We start from the raw sequence: 22,134 nt of genomic DNA on the forward strand, positions 1-22,134 counted from the left end.
GTATATATATAATAGATTACAAAAGTATTAAAAAACAAAAGAGAGTGTATATGGACAAAAAAATAAGTGAGAAATTGATAATATTCAAATTCGTAAAGTGTTGTGGTAAATTTTTGGTCAGTTAAAACATGTCGTAAGTGATGTGGTAAATTTTGTTTTCTGTTAAAAATAATAGTAAAAGAAAAAAAATGCTCCTATAAAAATAAAGCAATCACAAAAGGGGTCAGATGACGCCCGGTTCAAGTGAACGCCGGTAGGGTAGGGTTCCAAATTACCGGGTCGGGTTGTTCCGGAACTTTCCGATTCGACCTTTCTTTTTCGCACTCTTTTCTCCTCCACTATAAAATCGAACGCACACTGCGCAAGAACAACTTTTGTTCCTCTTTCAATTTTTTTTTTTTGTTTCCTCTCTATCTCTTTCGCTCTGCAAACTCCAAAAACCTATAAAATTTTAAATAACACAAACCCTGAAAATCCAATTCAAAAACATTAACGTACATAAAACACACAAACACAGAAATATTCAATTTCAATTGTTACTCCATTCGCGACTCTCTCTTTCTCTATACCAATTCATCTGTCTCTGTATTCGATAGCATATGGAGGCGGCCATGGATGAGCAGCAAACCTTAGGGCAAGGGCAAGCCCAGCCACCAGCGCCACCTCCACCGCCTCCGCCAGCGCCCGAATCCCAATCTCAAGGAGGCGAGGACGAAGACGACGATGAAGAAGAGGAGGTTAAGAATGAAGACGACGAATTGGTTGCCAAGGCCCAGAAGCTTATGGACAAGATCACTTCCGCGCCGGATAACCCTAATCCTACTGTTCTTCACGCACTTGCCTCCCTTCTTGAAACTCAAGAGTCTCGGTTCGAACCGTTTCTTCTTTTGAACTTTTGTTTTTGAAGCTTTTTTATGTAAATTGATGCGAATTTATTCAAGAATTGAGTGTGAGATGCCACTCAGTGCGAGTTATTGTTGTAATGCTGTGCTTTGTGTTTTCATCATTTGCATTTTCTTCTTATTTTTCTTTTCCTTTCAATATTGAGTTTTTTTTTAAAAAAAATTGTGACTCGATTAATGACGATAAACTTACAAATTAAGAGGTTTTAGATTAATGATTTCAAAGGTATTGTGTGTGAATTTTATGGCTTTGTTGGCAATTGTATAATTATATATTTGCTTATTGTGTTGAAATTGGTGATAATGTGAATTTTTGGAATGCTCTTGGTGACTCTCATTTACACAGTTGACGTTTCATTTCCTTGTAAGCAATACTTCTTCCTCTTTACTTAGTAATGCATGGCTTTCTGGTGGTATGATATTCTGGTAGGATTAGGTATCGATACTTGATATGTAATCTTGATAGGTCATGTAGGGCAGAAGATCACAGAAAATGTAAATTTGGTTTGAAGACTTTGTTTGGACTTTGAGTTGCTGTAGTCAAAGGTAGGGTTTAAGGACGACATGGAATGTCATTGTAGTTATATCATGAGGTTAGGATTTTTCAATGGCCAAGGCGATGGATGTGTTCAAGCAACTGTCTTAGGATGCCGAGTCGATGATTTTAAAATTTTTCTGGTGTACGGGAATTATTATTCTTAGCATAGGAAAGAGTTAGCAGTCAGTTCACTAGATGTATTAACTGTTGATTTTGGAAGTAACTTTGGGGTGTGCTTGAGTGGTTTACATATGGATTTTGGCTGAATGGCGGCTACTTCTAATAGCTAGGTAATAATACTTCAGAATCTGAAGTTCTAATATCTTTTTTGGTGGGCATTATGATTGTTCTTGTTTATTTAGAATGCTTTGTTTGGTTATATATGTACTGTAAGTTGACTTTTCACTGTTTGTTTCGTTGCACAAGTCTGTGATCTTATATATATGTGGCCGATTATTTATTTACATTGTTAAACTTTGTTCTGGTAAATAAACTCTGAACCTTACCTAAAGAAGAAAAAACCATCTTTTAATGCAGATACATGGAAGAGAATGGTCATTCATCCAGCAATGCTCGTGCTTCACATAACATTGGACGGCTAGGGAACTTAGTCCGGGTAACTGGTTTTGGCGTGTGGTTACCTTTTGTAATTTTTATGTATTTATTTTTGGGATGGTTGCTAAAATGGATTCATATATGTGGATTATATCTTGTTTGCAGGGACCAAGCTTTTGTTCTAATTTTTTTTCTCTTTTTGCCAGGAACATGATGATTTCTTTGAATTAATATCTTCAAAGTATCTGTCGGAAACAAGATACTCTGTTGCCGTCCAGGCAGCTGCTGGAAGGCTGCTTTTAAGCTGTTCACTAACCTGGATTGTAAGATTGTTGTTTTTCTGATACCATCGAGTTTCATTTATTTTATTTGTTCCTTAATGAAGATGATTATTACGGCTTATTATCAATCTGACAAGCGTGAATGTGATACAGTATCCTCATGTTTTTGAAGAAGCTGTTTTGGAGAAAATAAAAGATTGGGTGATGGATGAGACTTCCAGCTCATCTGTTGAATACCAGAATTGGAAGCATGATTTGGGGGGCAAGGAGGTCTCAGATTTTGAAATGCTAAAGACCTATGCTACAGGACTTCTTGCTGTATGTTTGGCTGGGTATGCTCCTTCTTTGTATCTTTATTTTCCCTTCTCATTTTATTCTTATTGACTAGTTTGGTTCACATATCTTAATTTTTATTGAAAATAGTGGTGGTCAAGTAGTGGAAGATGTGTTGACGTCTGGATTGTCTGCCAAACTTATGCGTTATCTTCGTGTGCGTGTTTTGGGGGAGTCAAGTATTACTCAAAAGGATTCTAATCATTTAACAGAGATCAAAAATACCTTGAATGCTGTTTGTGTAAGAGGTAGAGATGAAGGTCGGGGTAGGGTTCGGCAGGTTCTGGAAACAACTCATTTTGATGATCCAAGGATAACAGATGAGAGATGTTTAGATGACCAGAATGTTGATGGGGGAGAACCACCTGATGGATTGGCTGAGGGGGTTGAGATCTATGATGCAGATGGAAAGATGAAACTTGGAGATTTTGATGAAAATGTGAGAGACGACTCCTCAAGGCGCAGACCCAACCGTGGATGGACAAGATCTAGAGGGAAGGGAAGGGCAAATGAAGGTGCTGTAGAGAATGAACAGCTCTTGACCTCTCCAGGATCTGGTAGTAGGTTGGGGCAGGGACGGAGCTTTAGAGACAGAGCTGCATTGAAAAATTCCGATGTGAAAAAAATACCAGATTCTAGGAAGTGTTTGGACAGGAATACAGATGTTTTCTATCTGGAAAGGGAGGATAACGATGACTGCTTCCAGGACTGCAGAGTTGGATGTAAAGATATCTCTGACTTAGTAAAGAAAGCAGTTAGATCCGCAGAAGCTGAAGCCAGAGCAGCTAATGCACCTGCAGAAGCCATCAAAGCTGCTGGTGATGCTGCTGCTGAAGTTGTCAAAACTGCAGCTTTAGAGGTACAAAAGCTGTTATTCTCACTCTCTGTAATGGTTTTTGTTTAGTTTTCACTTCTCAGTTGTTTGCCGCTTAATTATGCAGGAATTCAAAATGACAAATAATGAAGAAGCTGCAGTTTTGGCTGCTTCAAGAGCAGCATCTACTGTCATTGATGCTGCCAATTCAGTTGAAGTTTCAAGGTAGGTATTTCATTTTTTTAAATGCAAAGAAGAGGTATATAGTACAGATACTTGATGAATCACACGCTGTGTTATCAACTTTTTTTTATGGCTGTACTGCCTTAGAATAATACTTCTTTACTGCGGGTTATAATTCTTCCTATGGATTGGTGGCAGGAGCTCGAGTAGCATCAATGCTGAATCAATGACATCGAGCAGCACAGAACCAGAAATCCATGAAGATGCTGAAGAATACTTCATTCTTGATGCCGAGTCCCTTGCACAGTTGAGAGAAAAATACTGTATTCAATGTCTTGAGACTCTTGGAGAATATGTCGAAGTTCTTGGACCTGTACTGCATGAAAAGGGGGTAGACGTATGTCTTGCATTATTGCAACGATATTCTAGACATAAAGAGGCATCAAAGGTTGCAATGCTCTTGCCTGATATAATGAAGCTCATTTGTGCTTTGGCTGCTCATCGGAAATTTGCTGCCTTGTTTGTGGATAGGGGTGGCATGCAGAAACTGCTTACTGTCCCTAGGGTTGCTCAAACCTTCTTTGGCCTTTCTTCTTGCTTATTTACTATTGGTTCTCTCCAGGTAATCACACGTGGTGTGAAGTTGAGCTGTTAGAGACTAATTTCCCATTTACTTGTATCATGATAATAATATCCATCTAGTCTTCATCTTTTGTGATGACCAATTAATCTTTTTTCAGGGAATTATGGAGCGTGTTTGTGCTCTTCCTTCAGATGTGGTCAACCAGGTGGTTAAGTTAGCTCTTCAACTTCTTGAGTGCTCACAGGATCAAGCCAGGAAAAATGCAGCCTTATTTTTTGCTGCTGCATTTGTTTTCCGGGCAGTTCTTGATGCTTTTGATACTCAGGAAGGCTTACATAAATTACTGGGCCTTTTAAATGATGCTGCATCAGTCAGATCTGGAGTAAATTCTGGGGCATTAGGACTCGCTGGTTCAGGATCACTTCGAAATGAAAGGTCACCTGCAGAGGTACTGACTTCATCGGAGAAACAGATAGCTTACCACACTTGTGTTGCTTTGCGGCAATACTTCAGAGCCCATCTTCTGTTGCTCGTGGATTCTATTCGTCCAATTAAAAACAATCGAAGTGCGGCTCGGAATCTTCCAAGTGTAAGGGCTGCTTACAAGCCACTTGACATCAGCAATGAAGCTTTGGATGCAGTATTTCTGCAGTTACAGAAGGACCGGAAGTTGGGTCCTGCATTTGTGAGAACTCGTTGGCCTGCAGTCGATGAGTTCTTGCGTTTTAATGGACATATTACTATGTTGGAGTTATGCCAGGTATAATATATTACATTAAAGTTCTTTCTCTCTGTGTGTGAAATTATTCAGGCCAATGTTGTACTGTATTCCTATACCCTTACCACATGAACTTTCAATATGCTCACTCACTTTTCACTTTCTGCCTTCTCTGGATATGCTGAATTTTGATTTCCGCAGGCTCCGCCAGTTGAGCGTTATTTACATGATTTACTTCAATATGCATTGGGTGTTCTGCATATTGTTACGTTGGTCCCTAGCAGCCGCAAGATGATCGTGAATTCTACATTAAGCAATAATCGTGTTGGTATAGCGGTCATTTTGGATGCAGCAAGTGTTGGTGGTAGTTATGTGGACCCTGAGGTAGAGACTTTGTTTATAACTGGATGTCCATCTTGCTTTGCCTTTATCATTGGATTTATTCTAATTATCTATTTGTGTTTTTCCAGATCATTCAGCCTGCACTAAATGTGTTGGTCAATCTTGTCTGTCCTCCACCTTCAATCAGTAATAAACCGCCTTTGCATGCTCAAGGTCAGCAGTCTGTTTCTGCCCAAACCTCAAACGGTCCTGCTACAGAGACTAGAGATAGAAACACAGAACGTAATATCTCAGATGTAGTAGATCGAGGTAGTGCAGCAGCACCTGGTACACAGTCCAACAGTAGCAATTCACAAGCACCTGCTGCCACAGCAACGTCAGGATTGGTGGGGGATCGCCGAATATCTTTAGGACCTGCTGCAGGTGGTGCCGGCCTGGCTGCACAATTAGAGCAAGGCTATCGCCAAGCAAGGGAGGCTGTTCGCGCCAACAACGGGATAAAGGTTCTCCTGCATCTCCTCCAACCACGCATATATTCACCTCCTGCGGCACTTGACTGTCTCCGTGCACTTGCTTGTCGAGTCCTCCTTGGTTTAGCCAGAGATGATACTATTGCCCATATATTGACAAAGCTCCAGGTACATGACTTTTATACGCAATACTGACATGACAGCTTTACAGAATCAAAATTTTATTTTATACTTTCTTCCCTTGGATGTGGTTGACCCCTATCTTTTCTCCTTCGGCTCATTCGGTTTAAATGATGTTGCAAAACATCAGACTTTTTTTAAAAAGAAATAAAGTACAGGGAAATTAGGGCATGCTCAGTTATTTTACACCAGGGATTCCTGTTTTTAATAAGTCGCCTCTGTTAGTGGGCCTTAAGGAAATGTACTTCCGCATCCAAAATGGGGGGCAAGAGAATGCGAGACTAAAAATTTCCTTTAGGAGATGAGTACAGTTTCATCCAGAACTTTAAATATTCTGGAGAAAGAAATACTTTCAAAGTAAACGTTTTAAGGCATTCTGGAATTCAGTATTCCTATAGAAGCTACATTCAAATCTCTTTGTTTACAGACGAGAGGGTTTAGCATCAGTTGCAGAGAAGACTGAGAAGTGTTATGCTGTCTTCTTTTATTTTATGCTGCTCCGCTAGTTCAAGTTGAAGGTTTAGTTGGCCCTTTGCCTCAGACATAACTTTGTCGCTGGCTAATTTTTCTACATTCAACTTTTGATTTTGTTTCAAACATAGTTTACTGCCTTTTATTGTTATTCTTCACTGTTTCCATCAAGTTCTAAGTCATTAAATTCTTAATCATGGTTTTTTTTTTTTTTTTGTCATTGTCTAAAGATAGGACCTTATGTTATATTAGTCAATCTTTTCCTGCTACTGAGTGCAACATGATGTTCTAGGTTGGAAAGAAACTTTCAGAACTAATTCGAGATTCAGGGAGCCAGACAAATGCAACTGAGCAAGGCAGGTGGCAAGCTGAACTTTCACAGGCAGCAATTGAGCTCATTGCGGTAAGCATTTGTTTACAATTAGAAGTTGCTTAGAAATAATGTTTATTTAACAGAATCAGTTGAGATAGGGTTATTCCATGGCCTTTTGCCCGCACCCTTTTCCCTTTCCCTCAACCTGCTTTGTACTTCATGGTCAAAACTCATGCGATATTATTTTTGTTGTAGATTGTGACAAATTCTGGACGAGCTAGTACATTGGCAGCCACTGATGCTGCTATGCCAACTTTGAGGCGCATAGAAAGGGCAGCTATAGCTGCTGCCACTCCTATTACTTACCATTCCAGGTATTGAGTGATTCCTCGTATAGTGCCAGTATTTGTTGAAATTTGTTGCTTTTGATTCTTCTGTTGACTTTTTCCCTCTTTATGTGTACTTGAAATGTCAGGGAACTATTGCTCTTGATACACGAACACCTTCAGGCATCTGGTTTGGCCACAACAGCTGCTTCACTGCTAAAAGAGGCTCAGTTGATGCCTTTGCCATCCTTGGCTGCCCCCTCATCTCTTGTTCATCAGGCCACACAGGAAGCTCCCTCTGTACAACTTCAGTGGCCCTCTGGTCGCACACCTAGTGGATTTCTGACAAACAAATCAAAGATTACTGCAAGGGATGAGGAACCAAGTGTGAAATTTGATTCTGCTTTCTCGTATTCAAAGAAAAAACCTTTAGTTTTCTCTCCTAATTTTGCTCTACAGTCGAGGAATCAATCTCAGTCCCATGATTCTCACTGGGCATCAGCCAGGAAAGTCTTTGGTGCTTCAAAACAGTTTTCTGCATCTGCAAATGCATCAGAAACTCCATCGGCATCCCTGCCAAAGCCTACTTTTGATACAGAGTCCCAATGCAAGACGCCCATTGTCTTGCCAATGAAACGGAAATTATCTGAGTTAAAGGATCCTGGGTGTTTGCTATCATCAGGGAAACGTCTTCACACTGGTGACCAAGGGCTTCGATCTCCAGTTGGTCCTACACCCACTACCATGCGGAAGACCAGCCTACTAACTGATGCTGGTGGATTCTCTACACCAACTGCTAACTTAAGAGATCAATATGGTCGATCAACACCAGCTTGTTTTCCATTAGAGTATCCTGATGATAACCAGTATGGTAATTCTAGCATGGGCCTGACAACACCATCCTCCCAATTTGGGCTGCAGAGTGACCCTCAGCCAAGCAATGCAGAGCGATTAACTCTAGACTCTGTGGTTGTTCAGTATTTGAAGCACCAGCACCGGCAATGTCCCGCCCCTATAACCACTCTTCCACCACTCTCTCTTTTACACCCACATGTTTGCCCTGAACCAAGACGAAGCCTTGATGCCCCATCGAATGTTACAGCCCGGCTCGGTACTCGCGAGTTCAAAAGCATGTATGGTGGGGTCCACGGAAATCGCAGGGATCGTCAGTTTGTTTACAGTAGATTCCGACCATGGCGAACTTGTCGGGATGATTCTGGTGCCCCTTTGACATGCATCTCTTTTCTTAGTGATTCCGCTCATATTGCAGTAGGCGGCCATGGGGGTGAGCTCAAAATTTTTGACTCCAATAGCAGCAATGTACTGGAGAGTTGCGCAAGCCACCAGTCTCCTATAACGCTTGTTCAGTCACATCTTTCCGGTGAGACCCAGCTGGTGCTTTCTTCAAGCTCCCAGGATGTGAGGTTGTGGGAAGCATCTTCAGTCTCTTCTGGGCCCATGCATTCCTATGAAGGGTGTAAGGCTGCAAGATTTAGCAATTTTGGGGATATTTTTGCAGCTCTTCCATCAGAGCTGGCCCGGCGAGAGATTCTCCTGTATGACATCCAAACTAGCCAGTTGGAATCGAAACTGTCAGATACATCTGCTAGCTCTACAGGTCGGGGACATTCTTATTCTCATATACACTTCAACCCTTCAGACACAATGCTGCTTTGGAATGGAGTCCTATGGGACAGACGGGTTCCTATCCCTGTTCATCGTTTTGATCAGTTTACAGATTATGGGGGCGGTGGCTTCCATCCTGCTGGGAATGAGGTATGTAGAAAGAAACCTTGCGTCTACCACAGTAGGCTAATTCTTATTGTATTCTTTTTCTTTCCAAAGCAGTCATCTGCATTCTGCCTCGCAAGCTTTGTATTCTCCTCTTTTGGTCATTCTAATCTTTTTCTTTTTTCTTTTTCTTTTCAATAGGTGATTATAAACTCTGAGGTCTGGGATCTCCGGAAATTCAGACTCCTTCGGAGTGTACCTTCATTAGACCAGACAACAATAACTTTCAATGCACGCGGCGATGTAATTTATGCAATCCTCCGGCGAAATCTGGAGGATGTAATGTCAGCGGTTCACACCCGACGTGTAAAGCATCCCCTCTTCGCTGCATTCCGCACGGTGGATGCAGTTAACTACTCTGACATTGCCACTATTCCAGTTGATCGTTGTGTCCTTGACTTTGCAACAGAGCCAACTGATTCCTTTGTTGGGTTGATCACAATGGATGACCAAGATGATATGTTAGCTTCTGCTAGGGTTTATGAAATTGGTCGCCGGAGGCCGACTGATGATGATTCTGATCCTGATGATGCTGAGAGTGAAGAAGATGAAGATGACGAGGATGAGGATGATGACGATGATGTGGACCCTATACTGGGCCCAGATCTTGATGGGGATTCTGACAGTGATGTTGATGATATGAGCAATGATGAGGATGACAGCGTGAGTGACCTCGACGATGATGACGAGGACGGAGATTTTATTATGGATGACTTTGAGGGAGGAGGTGGAATACTGGAGATTGTGACAGATGGCGAGGACGACGACGACGACGATAGTCAATTTATGGAATCCTTTAGCAGTGGTGATGAGGATTATGTGGGTGGTTTTGGATATTAACTGTAACATAATTTTCTTAAACCCGATTAGATTGGTGTTAGTAGTTGACCAGATAGTGTAATTAATTGTTTTCTTTTTGGTTTTTCCTTGATGCATTATTTACCAATGAGAAGAAGGCTAGTTTCATTCATTAGTTTACAAGTAGATTTTTCACCCGCGCCTTCCTTCGTATGTTTTTTCGCTTGCTGGGTTCAGTGATTACACCATAATTAATTGTTCTGAAACTTATGGGAATGCAATAATTCAATTCTTTTGGGAGATTTTAGAAATTTTATTTTTAAGCCATTAAACGCACCGTTTTGGTGGTATGCAATTTCATAATCGTAACCTAACCTGGAAAAGACATCCCCTTAAACAAAACAAAAAAAAAAAAACCCCATCAATTCAATGGCATGTGGGGGTTCTTGTAGTTTTGGACCTCCAAACTCTGCAAGTTGTCTATGAAGAAGACTTCTCTCTTGCGTTCCTGCCTGCATTGCCTTCATAGGGGTCCAAATTCTTTTTATTTGTTGTAAAGAAGAATGGTTGAAGCCCACATGCTCTAACATTCAAGTTCAACACAAAATCAAATCACACACCCACCAAGTCAAACCACACACCTACTAAACTAAATCACACACCCACCAAACCAAACCATTTGCTTTGCCTATAAATAGGCATTATATTTGCTTGTAATGTAGGATGAAATGAGAGAAGATGAAGGGAAGGAAGAAAGAGGGTGAGTGTGTGAAGAGAAAGAGAGCAAAGAGAAATTCTCCTAGAGAGAAAATTCAGTGAGCATACATATTGTAAATACTAAAGTTGTAGCCCTATTATGTTATGAATGAAAGGTTACTGCTGCTGCTCTCCGAGGACGTAGGTATAGCCGAACCTCGTTAAATGCTGTGTCTCATCTACTTTACGTGCAGCTCAATATTCGCACATATTCCAGTTCATTTTACAACATTATTTTATTTTTCTTTTGTTTATCTAAAGTGGTGAGTAAAAATATTCCCCTTCGTTATAAAGATTTTCAGCACAAACGTATCCAAACAAAGCAGATCAAGAATCAGTAGATCAATACTCAACAGAAACCCACACGATACAAACTGAAAAATACAAAAAACTACTAACACAGAGAGAATATGACAGCATATAGAGAGAACAAAATAAACATTATGGATTTTGCTCTTCTTTCACTTTGTTAGTGGTTAGACTGAAAAATAACTTTGTTAAAGAAAATTGAACTCCTAATTCTTAGGTTTGTCCACATAAGAATTTTTTGTCTATTAGGTGGCGAGCTATCATGCATTCCATCTACTATCTACTTGCCATATAGATAAACATGTATACCATCTACTTGCCTTCTAACCCATCCATCCATCCATTCACTTCAAATCGTCTGAACATCAATAAAAACGACGCAATCATCTGACAATGTGCATTTATCGCTTGTAAGAATTGATAGTTTCACAAACTAAAGAACAGAAACGAAATTAAGTATGTTTTAAGATCTCTAAAGATCGAATTCTGCCAAAATGAATAATACACTAAGGGGCAATCCTAAGTGGATCACGAGGGAACAGAGAAGTTTTGCGGATGTTGTTCAAACCGCAGAAAAGCATGACAACGCGCTCCAGCCCTACCCCGAACCCACCGTGCGGAGGTGCACCATATCTGTAAGAGCCATCACAAGGGTTAACAAGAGCTGGGCCAAAAAAACTCATGCCAAACATACTGAGCGGCACAGAGGTGTATAGCATGGTAAAAAGCAAAATTTGTAAAGAGCTTTTGACTTGGAATATTTTAAAAAAATGATATCAATAATAACAAGGGAAGAAAAAATAAGAATACCTGAAAGCATCGATATATGTTGAAATTGTCTTCAGTTCAATCCCACATGCTTGTGCACGTTCAGCCAGTAATTCTGGCACGTGCACACGTTGGGCACCAGAAATTATCTCCTCACCTGAGGGATGGGAAATAGATAATTAGATTTTCGTTGATATTTAAAACCAAAACAACAATGCTGATCCAGCCATTGATGATTTACCTCGAATAAAAACATCAAATGAATTACTGTAGGCAAGATTATCGTGGCAAGGCATCGTATAGAATGGCCTCACAGCCAAAGGATAGCGGTGGAGTATGTAGAACTCAGTGCCGTACCTATGATCAAGTAAAATCCAGGTCAAACATTTATAATAACAACAGAATCTATATTAAACGAGCGCAAACTAAAATATATACTACGAAGATATAGAACAAGAAAATTAAAAATTACTTCTCCAGAACCAGTTGCCCCAGTTTTCTCTCAGCCTCAGTGTTTAGGTCCCCCATAGGATCCACTTCAACGCCAGCATCCTGTACAAGGAGGTCAAACTTACAATAAAAAGAAAGAAAACTCTGCAATTGAAAGCAGGTCGTGCATGTTTTAGCCTTCCATGCATGCAAAAAAATCATATACATAAAAGTCTAGTCGAAATAAATAAAACAAAGAAATATTCAGCTCATTTATGCACAAGTTATAAATTCCAAGGCACTCCTCTCCCTCAATGGCCTGCACACGGATCCATGCATTTGTGCATCCATTGTTTTCATTTGTTGCCCACTCTGCAAGATAACTCCAGACTACCTAATTTGTTGGGTTGTTTTCTACGGCTTATGAACACAAGTTTCTGAATTACCAGCAATTGCCTACATGGAGCTTGCCACTCCATCTGAAGCTCTCCTAATCATAACCACTGCATGAAAGATCAAACTAGTATGATAGTATTCTATCCCCTCTTCAGCTTCAAGATTTCTTAAAAGTCATGCTTCCTCAAGAACTATGTGACTTGTGAACTGTGATACAGCCCTATCAAAATCTACAATCATTCATTTAATTTCTCTATTTTATTCAGTGCAAAACATGAACCAATGAAAATAAGTAAATAAATAAAATTAGCATAGTATTCACCTTGAGCATTTGAATACCTTCTTCAAATGTAAGGCGTAGAGTCTCTGGCAAGTACTGCAAATTTATGACATGTCAACAATCAGAATCCAAAAAATTTATGTGCACAGGCCTGAAATATTTGGTAACAGTTTATTCTATAACTGACAGGAATATAAATGAGTTTATTAGGAAAAGATCATGCAGCACACCAAACATATCACATTACAATTATAATGTCAATAAAAAAACAAATAAGAATCATGACCTTCAATGGTTCGAAGGGATATTGCCTCCCTACAGCTTCAAGCTCCTTCTCACAAGTCTTGTTCAAAGTGTCGAATATTGTAACAAATAAACGGCCAACAATATCCATCACCTGCACGAACAAGCATATAACTACTCAGAAATTCACATCCATGATAATATTGGGTGCTAAGAGAAAACCTTAGAAATTCAAACTTTACCTCAGAATAGTGACTCTTGATCTCCATTTCAAGATCAAGACCAATAAACTCACACAAATGCCTATGGGTATAGGAATCCTCAGCTCTATAAACACCACCAATCTCAAAAACACGGCCAAAGTCACCACAGATAGCCATCTGCTTGTGAAGCTGAGGTGATTGGGCAAGGCAGGCAGGTTGACCCTTGTAGTCGAGTCTAAACACAGCAGCACCACCTTCGCTTGAACCAGCAATCAGTTTTGGCGTGTGGATTTCAAAAAAGCCTTCAGATAACAGAAACTGCCTAAAGATCTACACAATAACACAACCAATTACATACAGAACTAAACTAACAACAAATTTTCTACAAATTTACAAAGAGAAACAAACACAAAGCATATATCTGCAAATGCTACAAACAAAACTTACAGTTCCAACTTGGCTCTGGATCCTGAAGATCCCCTGATTCGCTGGTGTTCGCAAGTCAAGAACTCTATTGTTCAAGCGTGTATCCTGATTAACACGAACAAGCTTTTCTCCAGCCTAAAACCCACCAAACGATCCAATAAATTTACATACAAAAAAAAAAAAATAATAATAATAATAATCCAAATCCTTGACAAAATTTCAAGAATCCAATTAACAAAAACAAAAAAAAACCTCTCATCTTACTCTCTTAAATAATCATTGTACCTGCAAAGCTTTTTCGATTTCAGCATCGCTTCGAGCAGCATCCTCAATATTAATAGGTAGCACAGCAGCTTTACTCACACAGTACAATTTCCTCACTTGAACCTCCACCTAATTAAAATCAACATTTCAATTATATCACGCATTAACTAAGCAGTGAATTCATAAAATAAAAAAAATTGAAATAAAAAATTACCTGCTGTGTGGTGCCTTTTATCTCAACACTAGGAACAGAAACAACTCCTTCAATATCAATAATCGATTCGCGGCTCAAACCGGCAACGTACTTCACCATCTGGCGGCTCACGGTATCAGGCTGGACCGTGGCAACACACTGCACGGTGAAGCCTCTCTCTCTGACGACCACAAACGCCATGTTCTTCCCCACGGCTCGGATCGTCTGCGCTCGGCCTCGAATCAGCACCGAGCGGTTCTCCGATGTGTTCGTCAGAGCGCCGACCTCGGTCCATCGGCTGACGTCCTCCACCGTCTTCGATTGTATCTCGTTGAGCGGGACGTCTCCATAGTTGGCGGCCAGCGGGTCCTGCTCGTCATCGACGGCGAGAGAGCGAGTGGCGGCGGCTAGGGCTTCTTGCTCTTGGCGGCGGCGAAGCTTCTCTTGCTTGGCGGCTTCCTTCTTGGCGGCCTTTTTGCTGACCGAGGCTGCGTCCTCGGAAGGGGGTTGCGATTCGGGTGTGGACATTGTCGGGTCGGGTCGCGTTCAGAATAGAGTGGTGGACTGAAATGTCTGGACAAACAAAACTGCTAAAATATTTGGAAATGTTGTGTGCGTTTTGTATTGTAGGATGATATATAAACGAGTACAATTTTTATTTTATTTTTTTGGGGTAACAATACCAGTACAATTTAGGCTATAGAGGAATCTAGCCTAAGGGTGGCAACGGGTCGGGTAAGGGCCGAGTATGACAATATCATCCTCGTTTTCACTCTTTATCCCCATCCTCGTCCCCGAATCCATCCCCATTTAATAGGTTTCGGGAAATCCCAATCCCCGTTCTCGTCGGGGGACTATTCCCCATACTTGCCCCGAATTCCTGATTTTTTTTGCATAAAAAATATTTATAATATATTTTAACATTATGTTTCATATTAAATTATCATTCAACGCGTCCACATACTATAAAGTTCAACTCAACTATTCGAAATCACATCAATATGAAATTCCAAAAAAAATTAGGAAAAATTAGGAGAGGGATGTTAACTTAGGATTAACAAAAATATTATAATTATATATTTGTTTATTTAAACATAAACATATACATATTTTTGGGTCGAGTTTGGGAATGGTGTCGGGCAGTGATATTGAACAACTCTCGAGTCACTGTCCAAACCACACACAACACAACATTAATGCTAGGACCTGAACCCAGGACCTTGCCTGAAAGAGTAAATACTCCAAACCACTACACTAGTGAGTCCTTTGTCCATGTTATTATTTTTAAATATCACTTTTGACCCTTAAAAAACTCTTTATAATAATAACTTTTAATAATAAAAAAATAAAAATTATTATTAAAAAATTAAACAACTTTTCATTCATAATACTCTACTAGTGCTTTAATTTATCAAACATGGGAATTAACATCCTACATTCTCATCTCTTAAGAAAGTGTTTTTATTTTTTTTTTCAAAGATTAGGAAAGTTTATTTACAGCCTAACCCGTGAGAGAGGTAAACAGGTAAGAAAATCTCCCTGTGAAATTCTTTACCATCACAGAATCTGATTCGATTGCTACCTGGAACAATTTTGAGGAGGCAAAGATGCTGCTTTCGCTCGTGATTTGATTCGATTGCTACCTTCAACTTAAACCCTTGATTAAAAAAACTAGAATAAAATCGTGGGTTTTCGTTTTCTCCTTCTCCTTCCTCCCTGCTTTTTCAGTCTCTGAAAAGCTCACTCTCACTCTCCCTCCCCAAACCCTTTCCCTGCTGCTTGCTTCTACTGCCTCACTCAAAAATGTTGGCAGCTAAAACCCTAATAAACCCGTCTCCGCCCCTCAATCTCCCGCCCAAACTCACCCTCCGTCGTCCCAAACCCCCATTCTCTCTCTCAATCCGCAACTCGCTCTCTGACTCACAAGCCCCAACCACTCCGGGTCAGCTCCGAGTCGACATCCTCTCCGAGTCTCTCCCCTTTATCCAAAAATTCCGAGGCAAGACCATCGTAGTCAAGTATGGCGGCGCCGCCATGAAATCAGAGTCCCTCCAGGCCTCCGTGGTCAACGACCTCGTCCTCCTCTCATGCGTCGGCCTCAGGCCCGTCCTTGTCCACGGCGGTGGGCCCGAGATCAACCACTGGCTCAAGCGCCTCAACATCGAGGTCAGCTTCCACGACGGCCTCCGAGTCACCGACGCCGCCACAATGGAGATCGTCTCCATGGTCCTCGCCGGAAAGGTCAACAAAAACCTAGTCTCGCTCATCGACCGCGCCGGAGTCAAGGCCATCGGGCTCTGCGGCTTCGACGGGCGCCTCGTCACCGCCCGACCCGCCCCGAACGCGGCTAAGCTCGGGTTCGTCGGGGAGGTTGCTCGGGTGGACCCCACTGTGCTGTGGTCGATCGTGAACGACGGCCACATCCCCGTGATCGCGTCGGTGGCGGCGGACGAGACGGGGCAGCAGTACAACATCAATGCGGACACGGTGGCGGGGGAGCTGGCGGCGGCGCTGGGGGCGGAGAAGCTGATTCTGCTGACGGACGTGGCGGGGATCTTGAGCGATCGAAACGACACGTTTAGCTTGGTGAAGGAGATTGACATCAAGGGAGTGAAGAAGATGGTGGAGGAGGGGACAATTGGTGGGGGTATGATACCAAAAGTGAATTGCTGTGTAAGGTCTTTGGCTCAGGGGGTGAAGACTGCTAGCATTGTTGATGGGAGAGTGCCCCATTCTTTGTTGCTTGAGATTTTGACTGATGAAGGAGCTGGGACCATGATTAGTGGATAGTTAAATGCTAATTGCTTTGATTAAGAGTGTAATTGTTTATGAATTTGAGAGAGAATATTGAGAGCTCCTTGTCATCCCATAATTTGCAATAATTATCAGCTGCTCTAAAATTTTACTATAAATTTATGCTTTGGTGAGTTTCTACTGTTACCCAATTTCAATATCTGCATAACTTGATGTCATGAAGAACATTTTAAGTGACATTAAATGATGCATAAATAATCAAGCTTCACATCCCCAGAAATTAGCAGATGAATTAGTATAAATCATCTGGCATAAATTAACAATGGTGTCCCAGTAAATACAAACAAAAGGGATTTAGCAGGGACTACGCGGCATGAACAGATCAATTTCTGAAACTGAGACATGATGGATGCCATGGGAAACAAAAAGAAGTCCTATTGCATTTACAAACGATTGTTCCAAAAGTTTCCTCCTGAATACAAAGTTTGAGGAAAATCAACTTACACTGTATAATGTCCTGAGTGGTTCTGCTTTAGAATGCTTTCAGCTTTCACTGACCTCTTCTGGATCAGTAACTGGCAATTCGTCGTGCCCTGCTATCTCACTGTTTGCATGTTCTGATGAGTTCTCGTCATCAGAGTCTTGTCTTACAACAGAATCAAGAGCAGAGTTACAGATGGGTCTTTGTCTCGACCTATTCTTGGTGCCCAAGTTTCTGTTTTCCAGAACTGGATGGCTAGTGTCTCCAGCTAGTCTTTTACTCCAGCGCACACCCATAGGCTTTAGGGCAATACTATCAGTTTGAGCATGGTTCTTGTCTGTCTCAGATTTGCCTGAGTCACTATGGTCACCCTTATCTTCATCCTTTGTTCCACCATCATCCCAATTGTTATCATCGTCATCACTAGCAACTTCTTCAATCCTGTCGCTCGAGGTGTCACTGCCCGCAGAGTCATCCTTATTACCAGAATCATTGGCGTCACTGTCATTGGAATCACCTTTTTTACCTGAATTGTCTTCTGAGTTTGTGTCTCTCTGCGGGGCACCATTAGTGTCAGTGCCATTTCTTCTTCTACGCTTACCCTCTTGCCTTTTCTCGTCGGCAGTTCTCTTCCCGCTGGACCCCAAGTAAGATTTACAATTGGTGAGAAAAGTAATATAATGTGGAAACAAACTAGCAGACTTGGCCACAAAGAGGCCACATAAAGAATCAAGAACAAGTTTTAGAGTAACGAACAGACATGAAAGAAAATTGTGAAAAAAATGTTGCATACATCCAGAACAATAACATCCTTTCAGTAGTAACCTTCATATGCCGATGAAAATCATTTTCCAAGAATACAAAATGTACTTGAAACCATGCAATATGCAAGGAGGGTCACAAAAAATGGGGACTATGCAAAATATCCAAAACTATTACAGAAGTCTTACTTTGTTACTTTAATAGCCTCATGAATAGCCCGATCGTACTCATCTGCACATTATCCAAAACAAAATCTCTTAGAATGTAAGGATAAAAAATAAGTAGATAAGGAAGTACAGAGTGATAACAGGATACATACACAATAAATTAACAATCATTGATTATAACGGATAAAGAAATAAAATATCTGTTCTCAAGTTCAAAGCTTACCCTGAAACTACTCTAATTTCCCAGACATCATTTATAAACAATCAGCTAGAGTTAGGGCCAGTGTTTGATGCAATCAAAATTATTGGAGCAATGTCACATGTTGGGAAGGAGGTAGCCAAACAAAATTTTCATCATACCAAATGTGTAGCTGACAGGCCTACGGTTGCGACAGGAACGAGTAGTTCCAGCACCACAAGAATTTCTCAAAGTATTCAGATGCCTCTCCTGCCTTTCTTTCTGCTTTAGTGCCCTTTCTTTCTTCTGTAGAATACAACAGTTTTAGTATAAACAACACAAGCCTAAGCTGTTGCATAAGGTTCACTGCTAAAGACGGTACCCACAATTTCAAAATTAACAGCCACTGCAAAAGTTTACCTTCTGAAGTTTCTCAAGAACAGGAATAGCATTGGTTTCAATAATCTTAGCAACAGAAACATCTGCTACAACTTTGCTTGATGAGAGTTCATCCTACCATGACAGGGAAGGGATAATTTCTTTTATGAGAAACAAATTTTAGTAATAATACTCATAAAACAAAGTACAAAACCCCGGTGAACAAGAAGCCTACCAACAATTGAATACTGATTTTAGTCTTGTGATAAACAAAAACTTTGACTTACTACAACTTTACGAAATTCCTCAAGATTGGTTGCCAGTGTTTCCCACTGGAGACTAATATTTGCTAGGTTTAAACATCCTTTTCCCCTGCCCTTTGCCTTTGACTCAAGGGCAGTTACTTCCTTGTATAATCTATGACCAGTAATCGTAGTTCCCTCGTACCTGAAATGAATGCAGTAACTGGTATTACAACTGATTGTGCTATCAAAGGCATAAAATTAATAACATATCAAAATATTACCAATAAGAAGTTCCATTTCCATCTCCTCCTATCTTATTTTTGCGAAAGAAAGAAACTTCAGTTCCTTGTTTCAGAGCATCATTAATATAAGCTAATGCATCATCTTGCTGGGAACCAAAACAAAAAAAAAAAAAAAAGAGTTATTTATATCACACCATCTTTCAACAACAACAAAAAAATTTACTTATATCAAACTCCCATATATACTTCCAACATATAATCACATGTTCAGGTATAATGCAATTGTAACATAAAGTTAGGTGATCCAATGGTTAAAAAGCATGTAAACCACCTAGACATATAGAAACAAATACAGGAAAAATTGGTAGGACTTAGTACATCAGCTCTGAGTTCACAAAGTGCTTTTAAGAGTAGTAAGCGTTTTGTTGGATCGAGTTCCTTGTAACGAGATATCTCTTCTCTGCAAAAACAGCACAAATGGCAAAAATTATAGTTGATTTTTTTTATAAAAACTAAATCAGATTAAATACAGTCAAACTAACACATTGTCAATACCCTTTAGCTGCCACTAGCGGAATCTCCCCCTTAGCAACCTGCAGTAAAGAGAAAATATATTGCTGCAGGTTATACACAGGCTATATAAAGAAAGGGGGCAAAAGGAGTCAAACTCCTAGATTCTAAAACAACTCACCCATGGCCACCATGTTGCAAGTTTCTTACAAAGCACAGTCACCCATGCATCAGAGCCATCCAATGCTTTACTTGCAGGTGGTATTCCCTGGAAAGAACACAGGTTAGAATGAGATGAAGATGATCATATGTGGAAAAGGAAAGAAAACAAGAAAAGACGAATATTTTGTATAGGTAGGGATTTCAGACCCAGCTTTAAACAAATCAAATTGTTTTCTTTATGATTTTTGAAATCGATGTAATCCTACCAAGACTATCCTGTTTGTTTCTTAGTCCAAAAACTCTCCGTAATCAGTAATAAAACTGACTTCATTTTTGTCTTCCCCAAAACCTATTATTCAGTCAATCATCTAACATAGTCTAAACAGAGAAAGAATCAGCTAAGATATTTAAACTTGGGTAAAGAATATGACACAGTTCAACTGTTAGATTCTTAAGTTAAGCTTAGGCAAAACAGCATTACTAGACTGAACATATATAGTAATATATCACTTAAATAATTAAATTCTTATATTTACCATATGTATTACATTCTACAAATCCATGACTTAAGAAAATCCATTAAGGCACAATTCTGCCTAATCCCCCAAAAATAAACAAAGCAAAAGAAACCATTAGACACCATTTCTCACCCTTGTCATCATCTAACAATATTCCATATATTAGCAACAATCACATATCTCGTTAAATGAAAACACCAAACACCAAACACCAAAACAGATGCCCATTCAATGTCAATGAGTAATAGCAAAATGTAAAACACATTAATGCACCAACAACTATAAGCCTTTGCTCACACATTCTAATCGCTCCAGAGGCCATGGTGTTTCATATAAAGTTGTAAACAACTTAAGAAGCATATAGTAAAATCAAACAAACTAATATATATGATCAAAGAAATTTTTAACCTTCAACAGGGCAATGTGAAGCTGAGCAAGTGCACCGCCTGGGTTTATCAAACCCATCTCGATCTCTTCAGCTGATATTTTCGAAGCCTTCCCAACCACTGGCTCAAAAACCTACCAAAACAACACCAACATTACAAAACGAAAACAAATGCAGAACAAAAAATGCGACCTCTCTCTGTGAAACCAACAAAATAGGATCTTACGAACAAGAAGTCGAGGACGGAGGCCAGTTCCCATCGCTGACGAAGCTTCGCGACCTGAGCCTTTAGAGAATCTTCCTCTTTTTCCTCTTCTTCCTCCAAAACCATCACTTCCACGTCTTCCTTCGCTGACCTCTTTTCTTCTTTGACGACGTCGTTCGCCTCCCGCCTCCGGCGACCCCCAGCCATACCGCACGGACAAAGATATGCTTAGAGAGAGACGGAGAAGAAACGAAGCGGATGATGAAATTCAATGAAAAGGGAGGGAGAGTTGTGGGCAATTAAAGTTGGGGTGAAATGTTGTTTCGAGGGTTTTCCCGCCTAAATCTTTTTTTACCAGAGATCGTGGTTAAGGTTACATTTCTAGGGTTAATTTGAAGACCGACTTTTCGACTCTCCCCCTCTCTCCAATGTTAGGTCTCTCTGTCCGAGACGGAACGCTGCGTTGCAACACAATTTCTGATTAAATTAGAATTAGAATTAGAATTAGAATTAGAATTAGAATTATAAAACTTATGAAAGGCTCGTTTGGGAATTATTTTGTTAAGAAGCACTTTCGCTAATAAGCATTTTTTTAAAAGTAACATTAAAAGAGTATCAAAATTTTAATGGCAAATCAAAGCGTTCTTTTGGAAAAGTACGTGAAAGTGATTTTTGAATAAGCTCTTTCTAGGTACTAATCTAAAATTTTATGACCCATGAACACTTTATAATTTTTCTACTAAACACTATCAAAATCGCTTTTATTGCTAATTTTCTTTTTAAAATAACATGTTTGATAAATAATATTTTTAAAGTGTTTTGAGTATCAAAAAATGTTAAATCGTTTGGTAAAATATACAGAGACGTGTGGATAAATATTAAAATATACATAATGGGAAGTATTATGTGCTAAACATGTGATAGAATAAAGATAGTAGTGGTGACAGAAATAGTGATGGTGTTTTCATCGTGTTGAAGAAAACTATCTTCTTTTTACGGGTTCTTCTGCTCCTTTATAATGTTCTTGCGTGTGTGCAATGGTATGGTGCTTCTTCACTAATCTTCTGTGGTTGTTGGATGAAATTTCGAATTTTTTTAATTTTCACCAATGCTTTAGATGGATTCGTTGTTCTGTTTTGAGATTTTCGCTGTTGTGAAACGTGTGTTTCTTTATGTTCCTCGTTCGTTGCTAGCTTGTATTTTGTCCTATTTGGATTTAGTATTGCTAGTTAAGTTGGGCTATTTGGTTTATATTGGCTTGGGCCTAAGCTTTTGTCTTATC

At 40.0% G+C, this 22,134-nt stretch overlaps 4 protein-coding genes across 6 annotated transcripts; 2 read left to right on the forward strand and 2 right to left on the reverse strand.

Moving 5' to 3' along the window:
• Positions 1-248: 248 nt before the first annotated feature.
• LOC117624870 (DDB1- and CUL4-associated factor homolog 1) lies at positions 249-9,793 on the forward strand. Its single transcript, XM_034356368.1, has 14 exons — positions 249-868; positions 1,978-2,056; positions 2,202-2,318; positions 2,430-2,608; positions 2,700-3,468; positions 3,551-3,648; positions 3,805-4,228; positions 4,347-4,949; positions 5,109-5,291; positions 5,378-5,887; positions 6,663-6,773; positions 6,939-7,057; positions 7,159-8,785; positions 8,942-9,793. Exons 1-14 carry the CDS (start codon positions 600-602, stop codon positions 9,638-9,640), a joined length of 5,787 nt encoding a protein of 1,928 aa, XP_034212259.1. The 5' UTR covers positions 249-599; the 3' UTR covers positions 9,641-9,793.
• A 1,186-nt stretch (positions 9,794-10,979) lies between these two features.
• On the reverse strand, positions 10,980-14,471 carry LOC117615128 (aspartate--tRNA ligase 2, cytoplasmic). Of its 2 annotated transcripts, XM_034344139.1 has the most exons (10): positions 13,887-14,471; positions 13,694-13,801; positions 13,430-13,543; positions 13,022-13,312; positions 12,823-12,933; positions 12,579-12,632; positions 11,904-11,983; positions 11,673-11,788; positions 11,474-11,588; positions 10,980-11,296 (listed from the first exon to the last, which is right to left on the reverse strand). In XM_034344139.1, the coding sequence occupies exons 1-10, from the start codon at positions 14,391-14,393 to the stop codon at positions 11,170-11,172; spliced, it is 1,623 nt and encodes a 540-aa protein (XP_034200030.1). In that variant the 5' UTR covers positions 14,394-14,471; the 3' UTR covers positions 10,980-11,169. The 2 variants fall into 2 exon arrangements, with proteins under 2 accessions (XP_034200030.1, XP_034200031.1); XM_034344140.1 differs by lacking the exon at positions 12,579-12,632.
• An 889-nt stretch (positions 14,472-15,360) lies between these two features.
• On the forward strand, positions 15,361-16,792 carry LOC117613885 (acetylglutamate kinase, chloroplastic). Its single transcript, XM_034342495.1, has one exon. The coding sequence runs from the start codon at positions 15,669-15,671 to the stop codon at positions 16,653-16,655; it is 987 nt and encodes a 328-aa protein (XP_034198386.1). The 5' UTR covers positions 15,361-15,668; the 3' UTR covers positions 16,656-16,792.
• A 119-nt stretch (positions 16,793-16,911) lies between these two features.
• Positions 16,912-21,281, reverse strand: LOC117614662 (DDT domain-containing protein DDR4). Of its 2 annotated transcripts, none has more exons than XM_034343545.1 (11): positions 20,874-21,281; positions 20,671-20,781; positions 19,764-19,850; positions 19,628-19,665; positions 19,451-19,532; positions 19,112-19,218; positions 18,873-19,032; positions 18,628-18,720; positions 18,390-18,513; positions 18,051-18,093; positions 16,912-17,736 (listed from the first exon to the last, which is right to left on the reverse strand). In XM_034343545.1, the coding sequence occupies exons 1-11, from the start codon at positions 21,057-21,059 to the stop codon at positions 17,163-17,165; spliced, it is 1,605 nt and encodes a 534-aa protein (XP_034199436.1). In that variant the 5' UTR covers positions 21,060-21,281; the 3' UTR covers positions 16,912-17,162. The 2 variants fall into 2 exon arrangements, with proteins under 2 accessions (XP_034199436.1, XP_034199437.1); XM_034343546.1 differs by having other exon boundaries at positions 20,878-21,028.
• Positions 21,282-22,134: the final 853 nt, after the last annotated feature.

This window comes from Prunus dulcis, chromosome 1 (assembly GCF_902201215.1).
Source record: "Prunus dulcis chromosome 1, ALMONDv2, whole genome shotgun sequence".
In the NCBI taxonomy this organism is placed as follows: domain Eukaryota; kingdom Viridiplantae; phylum Streptophyta; class Magnoliopsida; order Rosales; family Rosaceae; genus Prunus; species Prunus dulcis.

Bases quoted from the DNA above. Each gene is read 5' to 3' on its own strand.
- LOC117624870 (XM_034356368.1), top strand. From the start codon at position 600: ATGGAGGCGGCCATGGATGAGCAGCAAACCTTAGGGCAAGGGCAAGCC. The intron at 869-1,977 runs GTTCGAACCGTT...CTTTTAATGCAG, and splicing joins CTTGAAACTCAAGAGTCTCG to ATACATGGAAGAGAATGGTC. The intron at 3,469-3,550 runs GTACAAAAGCTG...TTAATTATGCAG, and splicing joins TCAAAACTGCAGCTTTAGAG to GAATTCAAAATGACAAATAA.
- LOC117615128 (XM_034344139.1), bottom strand. From the start codon at position 14,393: ATGTCCACACCCGAATCGCAACCCCCTTCCGAGGACGCAGCCTCGGTC. The intron at 11,789-11,903 runs GTAATTTTTAAT...ACTTGATCATAG, and splicing joins GGGCAACTGGTTCTGGAGAA to GTACGGCACTGAGTTCTACA. The intron at 11,297-11,473 runs GTATTCTTATTT...TGGCTCTTACAG, and splicing joins ACATATATCGATGCTTTCAG to ATATGGTGCACCTCCGCACG.
- LOC117613885 (XM_034342495.1), top strand. From the start codon at position 15,669: ATGTTGGCAGCTAAAACCCTAATAAACCCGTCTCCGCCCCTCAATCTC.
- LOC117614662 (XM_034343545.1), bottom strand. From the start codon at position 21,059: ATGGCTGGGGGTCGCCGGAGGCGGGAGGCGAACGACGTCGTCAAAGAA. The intron at 19,219-19,450 runs GTACTAAGTCCT...TTTGGTTCCCAG, and splicing joins TTTGTGAACTCAGAGCTGAT to CAAGATGATGCATTAGCTTA. The intron at 17,737-18,050 runs GTAAGACTTCTG...CTTGGGGTCCAG, and splicing joins GAGGCTATTAAAGTAACAAA to CGGGAAGAGAACTGCCGACG.